Here is a 10,099-nt window from a genome sequence, read left to right as displayed (position 1 = left end):
GTATTCTCTTGAATTTATATTAAATATGCCTCATAATAATATTTTATATTACTGTACAATGTGTGTATTACAGTCATATATATTCTACAACATTATATACTTTCTCATATTATTATGAATATTGTGCTTTTTTAAATATCTATACACTCTAGCATACATTAGTGAACTCGTCATGGTTGCTGGAGGTGCACTACTGGTCAAACATTTGCTTACATAAAAATACATGTATTACATATTGTAAATAGCTGTTTAAAAGTCCTTTCTTTTATTTGTTTCATTGATAATTTTATGCTTTATTTATTTCACTCAAACAGCACTTTATGCTCAATAAAGTCTCATCTCATCTCATCTCATCTCATCTCATCTTTATTCAAACATTGTGCTACTACTGTTCTTTCTGAAATAAAAGAGCTCAGAGTACGTCTTTCATTACACACGACAATGTGTAGTATTCAATCCCACCAGATGTCACCAAATCCCCATTTGGCAGATGGCTGCAGTGAAATCATCCAGCCGCTGGATGGAGGCACACAGATAACACACTGGGAGTGACAGATATTTTCCATGCGCTCTTCTGCAGTCTGTTAGAAACAGACAAAGAAGAAAGCGCAGCGGGAGCGAAGAAGTAGGAACAAGTCTGATGTCTGTAATTCAAACAAATGTTTTCTGTTTCTCTGCTTAAGGCTGTTTTAGTTTGATCGTATTTTTCCTGTGACTCTAGCTGTGACAGTAAATGGTAAGAGTCCTGTGAGAAAACATTGTGTTTGTTACATGAAGTCGTACTCGGTGTAAGAGTGAGCGCGTCAAGCGCATCTGCTGCTGGACAACAGATGTTGCAGGAAACCCGGAAGTGCAGACATCAAGATATTCTGTGTTGGGCTCTGGTGGGACTGCTGATTGTGGATTTTAGTTGTGTTTGTGCAACGAAGCGCATAGATACTGTTGTGATTTAGTCTCATAATGTAAAAGATACAGGTTTAAACACACTTACACGTATTTTTTTTTAAAAAGAAGTTTGTTTTACTTAGATTTTGTCCATATATCTTAACTCTTCTATGAACAAACTTACAGTAAGACATTGTTGCTGTAGACTTAAAGTGCACACCACCTACGCATGACTGTATTAACCTGGACCTCCTTGGCTCCCTAAATTAGTTGCTGACCCCCAGCATACACTGTATCTCTCCAGGCACCCAGAAACCAAATGGTTCTCTGGAAATGAAATTAAGCTGATTAGTCAATTAGCCTACTTGATTGACAGCAAATGGATTTGCAGCAACTTCGACAGTTGAGTCAATTATGAGTCAAAGCAAAAAATGTCCAATAAAATCATTGGCATCAGGTTCTCAAGTGTGAATATTTACTAGTTATTTCTCTACAATGTAAACTGAACATCTTTGGGTTTTTGACTGTTCGGCAGATAAAACAAAGCAATGAACACGTTAACATAGTTAGGGAATAATGATGGACCTTTTTCTGATCTTTTCTGATATTGTATGCACTAAGCAATCAATTAGTCATTAAAGAGATTGACTGTCACATGTATTGATAGTGAAAAATAATCATTGGTTGCAGCCTCACGCTACTTCCATGATGGATTAATACAACCTTGTTTTCTGTGTGTTAATTACGTGACACACAGAAAAAATTAAAGCAATCTGATAAACCACAGCATTACAACAAAGTAAACTAAAACAATTAAGGTCTTCCTCCTACATGACCCAGGCTACAAAATGGAGGACATGTCATATAATATTGTACTTAAGTGCTGCAAATTTATAACATAATAAATGTTCAATTAATCTAATCATGTAGAACAAAATGATATGCAGTAAATCTGTTTTGGGACCCCTGGCAGGCTGGGCCTCCTGGGCAATTACCAGCTTTGCCCTTTTGGTAATTGCATTGTCGGTAGGTCTGCATACTTGAATTTAAACTAATAAGTTATTTATATTACCACTGTATATGCTTCATGGTCAAAACTACGGGTTGGAGCTTTCACACACAGTCAGAAAATGTGTCAGTAGACAACAACACAGTCACGAGCTTCCAGTTGCTATAGACAAATCTACTGTAAAACTGCCCTGCATCAAGATATCTATTTATATACTTTGGCACAGCCGCTGCTAGTGAAGGTTGTTTTCAACAACCTATAATGTATCACTTAAAAATGACAATGCACGAATTACCAGTGGCTGCAAATAAGTACCTTATTCTTAGATAGCTTTAATAATCCTGCAGCATATTGCTTACTGGTCATTAACAGCTGTCTGGAGGGAAATGCTGCAATGGCCTTGGAAGTGTTACCTTAAATAAATGCGAGAATATTATTTCATCTTATGGCTTCAGTCATGTTAGTTACAAATGTGTTATCTATGTGTATATCTAGATAGAAAATAGCTGACTGAAGGACTAAAGAGGACTGAGTCTTGTATGCAATATTTAATTTAGCAATTATTTCAGATTCAATCTGCTTGCATAAAGAAAATTCATTATCACTGTGTTTTTTCTCAGGAGCTGATTTAAGTGACATTCAGCCATGGCTGAGGAGCCTGCAGCAGAAATCCAGCTACTCAGAAGCCAGAAGGCGAAGCTAATAGAAATTTTAAGTAGCGATGCTGACTTTGTGCTGCAGCATGCAGACTCTCGCGGTCTGCTGTCTCTTCACGGCTACCAGCAGGTGAAAGCTTGTCGTATTCCAAGTGAGAAGGTGACAGACCTTCTGGATCATATCATCCAGAGAGGGCCTGAAGCAGCACGGGGACTACTGGAACTACTGAAGGGCCAGGCTCTACAAGAAACCTTCCCACTGCTTCATTTTATCAAGGATCTGCAAGTCAGCACAATGTCTTCAGGTAGAGCGACATCTGCTCAATATTTTCAGTAATCTTATTATTAGATACTGTTAGATATATATCTTAAGTATAAATGTTTTCTCTATTTACACAACAAGAATCAAGAAGAAGAATAAGAAGAAAGAAAAGAAAAGCCCCTGAATTACAAGAGACCATTCCAGCCAAGCAGAGCTGCAACAACAGTGAGTCACACTACACTCAAAGCTTCTCCCCTTAAAACTTTGTAAGATCATCACCCACTTTATCTGCCTCATTTCACAGGCTCTCGCTTGGTGACGGAGAAGCAGCTAATGACTGTGGCTCGTGCCATTGGCAGATGTTGGCGGGAGATTGGCAGACTGGCTCTGGACATTCCCTCAGTGAAGCTGGAGCAGATTGAGGAGGACCACTCTATCCACGTGGAGCGAGTATTCGCCATGCTGCGCTACTGGAGTGTCTGCCGGAGGGAAAAAGCCACCGCAGCTCACCTGCACTCCCTGCTCAGTCAGGAAGACTGGGCTCTGCCACCGGAAAGCATCGACCTTCTGTTGGAGACTGACTGAGGCCTTCACACTGACTAGAACCTGCTGAGACTGAGACCCTTTCAAATGGGAATGTTGCGACTGGACATTTGTGTATTTCTCATCATAGAGACTTTCATTCTTTATCAGGAAAAAACAACATTTGAAGACTTTTTAATGGCACCAGTCCAGAGTCATACGTGTTCTTCATAAACTTTACTTCCACTGAACAAAAGGATGATCGTCTAATTTTTTATGACAGTACAGAAAAAAAAAACTTTTTTTTTGTTGAAATTCCTATTTTCTCTTAAAAGTGTCTGTAAAATGTGTTTTTTTCTCCTTTTAGTCACAGGAATTAGGAAAACAAGTGAAAATGAGCAGTGCTCATTTCATTTTAATGTAAATACACCAGGGCATTTAAAGAGGAGGAATAAATCATATTTATATCTTACATTTCTTTTAATGTTTTTCTTAACTCAACTTTAAGTTCAGTTTGGTTGTGAATGAACAGAGTGAGTCAAAACAGGAGCACTGACATGTTCCCTGTTGATCTGCATATGTTGGTTTTTTTAGATTAAATGCACCTTCCACCATCTGTGACAGTCTAAGGAGGCTAGATGAGCAGTGCCTACATTCCAAAACACACGAAATAATCTTATTATTAACAGTTGTTACCTGAGAAAATATTGGAATTGAGGTTTTAAAGTGGTTGAGATCCAATGAGAAACATTTACTGAAATGCACAACAAATTCACATGGACTTTCTTTTTTATGGCAGAAACTCATAAATCATAAGTTACTGACTTCTCTGTTGTTTCTTTTCCCTCATTTCAGACAACATTAATTAACTTTGTCTGGGGCAAAGGTCGACTCCTTCACGCTCCTACCACACTACACCTTTGCTTTGTAGCCATTTGCTGCAGTCTGCTTTGTCAGCACGGACTAATAAAGGGGTAGAGATTCACCAACTTTTTTAAACTGTCAATATGGCAAACATGTTCCCATGTGAGTACAGTTTGCTGTATTTGTCTGTTCTGGTTTGTAACTCTTGACTTTTGGTAGCGATTGTTCATGTGTTTCTTGTAACAACAGCTGATAGGCAGACCAAGGAACCCGCTAATCTCCATGACCTGAATGAGCCTCTTACTGACCACGCAGAGGGCCAACTCTTCTTGAGTGAAACCTTCAAAATTATTGTGGAGGAGGTGCTCTGCAAGGGCACAGACGTCAAAGAGAAGGTCTCTTGTGAAACCCGAAATCCCAGTTCTGTCATATTACAGTGATTATCCTTGACAAAACTCATAATCCATTTTTTCTTCCTGCAGGTTTGTGAGTGGAAGGAGCCAGAGGAGCTGGCTCTGCTGCTTGATCTGCCGCTGAGGGCGACAGGGGAGCCACAGCACAGGCTCCTACAGAGAGTAAAAGATGTCGCCAAGTACAGCATTAAGACAAGTAAGACTGCTGGGACAGTTGAAGCAGTGGAATAGACTGACCTTTATTCACTCATGATGAGACCTGTTTTTCACTCGTTTCAGGTCACCCACGTTTTTTTAACCAGCAGTTTGGTGGAGTAGACTACCATTCCTTGGCTGGACGATTTCTCACTGAGGCTCTCAACACTAACCTGTAAGAGCCTATAACACATAAAGCACATGTAATAGATGAGGTATTGTGACTGTTTTAGGCTGTGATGGTAGTAGGCTGTTCAGAGTAAAAAATAGCAATAACCAATGTAAAAAGTAAAATCTTGCATTCAAAATTTCAATAAGTAAAAGTTGAGAACTATTAGCAACACAATGTACAAAAGTGAAAGCCTGTGTTATGTAGAATGGACCCTTTCCCAGTGATCTATTATTATATATACTATATTATTGATTATTATTGATTTTTAAACATGTAAAGAGCATGTAAATGTTGCTGGTCAAGATGAAGGTAGTTTTTATACGTTTTTTTCTGGGTTGTTTAATCTATATCAATTTATCATTTTAGTATGTGATCCTATTTTTTGTACATAAAATCTGAATCTAACAAGTTAACAAGTCTCTAGCCAAATAAATGTAGCGGAATAAACTATAAAGTGGCAGAAAATTAAAATATTCAAGTAAACTATACCTAAGTATAGTGCTTGAGTAAATGTACCAAATTGGTTTTCACTGCTGGTGTTAGGCAGCTGTTTATTAATGCAGTGGTCATTTTTGTGTGTATGTTACCTGCAGTTTCACCTATGAGGTGGCGCCTGTGTTTGTGCTGATGGAGACTGAGGTTCTGAGAGGGCTGCGGCAGCTGGTGGGCTGGACACAAGGTGATGGTATTTTCTGCCCTGGAGGATCTACCTCTAACATGTATGCCATGAACCTTGCGCGCCACCAACTCTTCCCAGAGATCAAAAGCCAGGGGCTGTGGGGTCTCCCAAGACTAACCATCTTTACATCTCCAGAGGTCAGGAATGGCTGTTTAACACTGCACATCCGAGGGATTGAGATCATAGATAGAGAATGAAGCTTTATAAAAGGTTTTCATTCTGTAGTCTTTGTGTTGTCTCTACATAAATATGATTTTTTTAAAAAAGCATTCCTCATGTTTTTCCCAGAGCCATTACTCTGTGAAGAAAGGGGCAGCATTTCTTGGTATCGGGATGGACAATGTTATTTTGGTGAAAGTGGATGATGGGTAATGTATTTATTGTAAGAGCTAAGCTAAAATTGTTGATTTATTAATAAATAATGACAAACCCTCACAATCAATTAATCATTAAAGTAATATTTTGAGCAAAAATGCCAAAAATTCCCTGGTTCCAGATTCCCAAATGTAAGGATTTACATCTTTTATCCATTTTATATCATTGCATTAACCTTGGGGAATTCCACTATTTTCTGACATTTTAGAGATTAAACAATCAATAATAATAATAATTATTATTATTATAATAATGTATAAATGGATTAAGTAGTCATTGTCAGTTTCAGGGTCCTATCACAATGATACCTTGTTGATATTTCTTTACCTCTTCTCCTTGCTCTGTCATGTGCTGTAGAGGGCATATGAGTCCAGAGGACCTGGATGAAAAGATAAAGCTGGCAAAATCTCAGGTGAGTAAGTATCAGATATGACATGTTGTGGTTCACCAATGAACCATAAAACATTTTTTTTCATGCTTTTTGTTCATCCTGCAAACCAGAAATCCAAGAGTGCACGGTAACCGTACTCAGTTCCAGTTTGTTTCTGCCAGGGTTCAATGCCATTCCTTGTAAGCTGCACATCAGGGACCACAGTTCAGGGTGCCTTTGACCCGTTGGACCACATAGCTGATGTCTGTGAGAAACACAAGCTCTGGATGCACGTAGACGTGAGTCCTTCAGTGGAAGAAAAATCTGTATTATGTTCATTAAAATCTAAGCACATGCAGAAGTTCGTCTGTTTTGTCGCTTGTTTCAGGCTGCCTGGGGAGGGAGTGTGCTCTTTTCCAAGCAACACAGACATCTGATGAAAGGGGTTGACAGGTATTTATATACAGGCCTGGAAGATGCATTTTACATCATGAGGAAGGCTACACAATACGGTCACATAGAGGATACAGGCAATATATTGATTATTGTTGTTGTTGTTGTATGTATTTGTGTGTATTTGTGTGTGTGTGTGTGTGTGTGTGTTTGTGGAACAAGAGCAAATTCAGTAGCCTGGAACCCACACAAGATGCTGGTGGCTGGCCTGCAGTGCTCTGCTTTGCTGCTAAAGGATACTACGGTTTGGCTTCACAGTTTGAGGCTACTGAATGACCTGATACACATCATGATGTTTTCATGGTTTTGTACTTTTAAAAAAAAATTGACAGTCATCTGCTTCTTCTCAGAACTTGTTGAAGCAGTGCCACAGTGCCAATGCCACATACCTCTTCCAGCAAGACAAGTTCTACGATGTCAATCTGGACATTGGGGATAAGTCTGTGCAGTGCAGCCGCAAAGTGGACTGTCTGAAGTTGTGGTTGATGTGGAAAGCTGTCGGCTCTGATGGTTTGGAAGAGCGTGTAGACAAAGCTTTCATCCACGTAAGGTAAATGCTGTTGCACAGCACAAGCCACAAGTCAAGTGGTGAAGTCAAAATGATCTCATGTTGAAGATGTGTAATTTAAAAGCAGTGCTATTTTGCTATTTCACTTCACTCATGTCTTATCAGTAAGTTGGCTATGTAAGTGTTTCTGAATATAAACATCGAGGAAGAAGGATTGGGTTAATCTTGTATGCAGCAGGTTAACATACTTGTAGGTGACTCTTGACATGTAACCCCTCATTCACATGGTCTTCACTTACCATCACCAGTCTCCATTTTGTTGATCAAATAACACCAACAACGTCAACTTTTTGAGTTCTGGCCAACAGTCCAACATGAAAACTTGCTCCTGCAGGTATCTGGTGGAGCAGATGAAGAAAAGAGAAGGGTTCCATCTTTTGGGTGAGGTAGGTGAATATCACAAGTCCACTGAGAAACATAAAGTAGTTTTTTTCTTTGCAAAATCGTGTAATACTTGTCTGTATTTGTCTTCATGGACAGCCAGAGTTTGTGAATGTATGCTTCTGGTATATACCACCCAGTTTGAGGGGGAAGGAAGGAAATGCAGATTACTGGGACAGACTGGCAAAAGTAAGTTGCTGTATTACATCAGTGGACTATGCATACATACAGACTACACTTACATCAGAGTATAGTTGAGATTTTTCATTTCATTTCATGGATGCGGGCAGCCTGGTAGTCTCCCATGTTTTTCGTTTTCATGGTATTTACTATCTATTATCTTATTCTTCAAGTTAACTGTGTGTGTGTGTGTTTGTGTTTTTAATACAAAGGTTGCTCCAGTCATTAAGGAACGCATGATGAAACAAGGCACAATGATGGTGGGCTACCAACCTCTGGGGAACCGGGTCAACTTCTTCCGTGTGATTGTGTTCTCCCCCCTCGTTTCCCAGAAAGACATGGACTTCTTTCTCAATGAAATTGAAAGACTTGGAAACGATTTGTGACCAGAATTACAACTCAGCCGTCCATTTAGAATCTGAGGTTGTGCCCAAAGCCTGCCATCGTAATGTCACAAATGATGAGAAACAAAGTGGCTGTACCATTTGATAGATGTGATTTGCTCATGTTTTGCTCATGGCTGTGAAAAAAAGAGATAATAGGCTATACGTTTTAAAAAACCATAGGCCAGAATATTGATAATAACTGAATAAAAAAGAAAATGTCATCATTTTACATAAATGTCTGTGGCCTTTATTTGAAAGGTATTTTCAAACATTTCCAGTAAATTAAACAATTGTTCTGAAATCACTTGACCAGAGACTGTTTTAAACCATTTTTTAGGATAAGACAAGTTTACACTAAAAGGAGACTTACAATAATAATTGAGACTACAAACACACTACAGGGAGACTTAAAACAATAAAGGCGACTACAAACAATAGTAGACTGTTTTGTTGTACCATATTATAAAATAGAGTAAAATGTCAAATAAAACTAGATATCTAACTTATATAAGATAAAATTTTAATAAGTTGCAGAAAACAGTACACGTAGCTAGTAAAATCAGGGAAACTGCCAATGCAACCAAGTGAGAAATATAATTTAAATGCAAAGAGTAAAGCCTTCCAGATGGTAAATGATACTTCCCACCCTTTGCACTTTGAGGTTTTATCCTCAGGGCGGCACTATAGAGACGACGAGTAAGAGCCACCAAAATTGTGTGAGCCCACAGCAAGTTCCTCTAGCCAAATGCAATCAGGATACTGAGTGCAGATTTTTGGATGAATTTCACAAAAACCTAGTCATTCCCATCTTATTTTATGGTAGCTAATATGTTTTTTAGCGTATTGATGTATTTAAATTATGTCGTTTGTTGATACTGTGTCCCTGTCACTTGTTATCACCATTGTTTCTTAAGTACTAACATTTGAAACATGATTACATTGTTGTGATTGGATTTACTGAGGGAAATAAACCATCAGCAGCATCATATATATATATTTCTATGTTGAAATAGATTGGGCTGGAAACTAAGTGACCATAATTTTGCAAGTAAAACATGATTCCAGTGAGTATGTGTTGACACTTTTTCATTCAGGAGGTTTTACATCTGTCGGCTCATTTGATCCAGACCGCAGAAAAAAAAAAATAAAAATCTGACATTGCATTTTAGTTCTGGTGCAGTTCACGTTCACACTGACTGTTTTCATATATGAACGTAAACTTGAAGTTATACTGATGGGACTGTTTTATTATCCTGCATTATCAGGACCCACGTGGGGAAATCTTAATTCAGACAGCCGGTCAGTCTGTGCTTTGATGCTTCTATTGAGTAGCCTATACTTATGCTCTGTTAAAGCTCATGGAGAAATAAGTGATTATCAGCATTATCAGTATTATTAAGCTGCAAACCGATCACATGTTATGAATTACCTCTGGTACAGCAATAAACAGGGATATTACTGGGGGAGTGCTATGTCTTTTTAAGGGTAGGCCACTTAATGATCTGACAAAGTACACTGAGCATACAAGCAAAACACACCTCAGACTGTCTAATCATGTCACCTTGGTTACTGATTATAAGATCTCCCTGGACAGGTCAAGAGTAGTTTTGAATTCACGTTAAAGTCACAGATGTGCTCTCTAAAAAATCCTGTGGTTGGCCTGTTTGCTTTCAGACCATAAGTTGGTTTGGAAGCAGACCAAGACCCTCTTTTCTCTATAGAGTTTGTT

At 38.6% G+C, this 10,099-nt stretch overlaps 2 protein-coding genes across 3 annotated transcripts; both read left to right on the top strand.

Moving 5' to 3' along the window:
* Window positions 1-532: 532 nt before the first annotated feature.
* LOC139620585 (uncharacterized) lies at window positions 533-3,806 on the top strand. Of its 2 annotated transcripts, none has more exons than XM_071476277.1 (4): window positions 533-625; window positions 2,515-2,855; window positions 2,954-3,037; window positions 3,117-3,806. In XM_071476277.1, the coding sequence occupies exons 2-4, from the start codon at window positions 2,540-2,542 to the stop codon at window positions 3,395-3,397; spliced, it is 681 nt and encodes a 226-aa protein (XP_071332378.1). In that variant the 5' UTR covers window positions 533-625; window positions 2,515-2,539; the 3' UTR covers window positions 3,398-3,806. The 2 variants fall into 2 exon arrangements, with proteins under 2 accessions (XP_071332378.1, XP_071332377.1); XM_071476276.1 differs by having other exon boundaries at window positions 580-736.
* Window positions 3,807-3,951: 145 nt separating this feature from the next.
* On the top strand, window positions 3,952-8,824 carry csad (cysteine sulfinic acid decarboxylase). The gene is made up of 14 exons (XM_071476273.1): window positions 3,952-4,360; window positions 4,448-4,593; window positions 4,681-4,807; window positions 4,891-4,981; window positions 5,572-5,794; window positions 5,946-6,025; window positions 6,390-6,444; window positions 6,585-6,701; window positions 6,791-6,855; window positions 7,018-7,099; window positions 7,206-7,405; window positions 7,758-7,809; window positions 7,904-7,993; window positions 8,197-8,824. Exons 1-14 carry the CDS (start codon window positions 4,342-4,344, stop codon window positions 8,368-8,370), a joined length of 1,521 nt encoding a protein of 506 aa, XP_071332374.1. The 5' UTR covers window positions 3,952-4,341; the 3' UTR covers window positions 8,371-8,824.
* The last annotated feature ends 1,275 nt before the right edge of the window (window positions 8,825-10,099 follow it).

The sequence above is a fragment of the Trachinotus anak genome, unplaced genomic scaffold (genome assembly GCF_046630095.1).
Source record: "Trachinotus anak isolate AG129_WGS33_773 ecotype Australia unplaced genomic scaffold, CSIRO_AGI_Tana_v1 ptg000004l, whole genome shotgun sequence".
NCBI lineage: Eukaryota > Metazoa > Chordata > Actinopteri > Carangiformes > Carangidae > Trachinotus > Trachinotus anak.
Note: the sequence above shows the minus strand (reverse complement) of the source record. Positions and strands in the feature narration are given on the sequence as shown.

Coding starts and splice junctions, on each gene's coding strand:
- csad (XM_071476273.1), top strand. Junction 4,982..5,571: donor GAGGCTCTCAACACTAACCT/GTAAGAGCCTAT, acceptor TGTTACCTGCAG/TTTCACCTATGAGGTGGCGC. Junction 6,856..7,017: donor CTGATGAAAGGGGTTGACAG/GTATTTATATAC, acceptor TTGTGGAACAAG/AGCAAATTCAGTAGCCTGGA.
- LOC139620585 (XM_071476277.1), top strand. CDS start 2,540: ATGGCTGAGGAGCCTGCAGCAGAAATCCAGCTACTCAGAAGCCAGAAG. Junction 2,856..2,953: donor AGTCAGCACAATGTCTTCAG/GTAGAGCGACAT, acceptor TTACACAACAAG/AATCAAGAAGAAGAATAAGA. Junction 3,038..3,116: donor CAAGCAGAGCTGCAACAACA/GTGAGTCACACT, acceptor CTCATTTCACAG/GCTCTCGCTTGGTGACGGAG.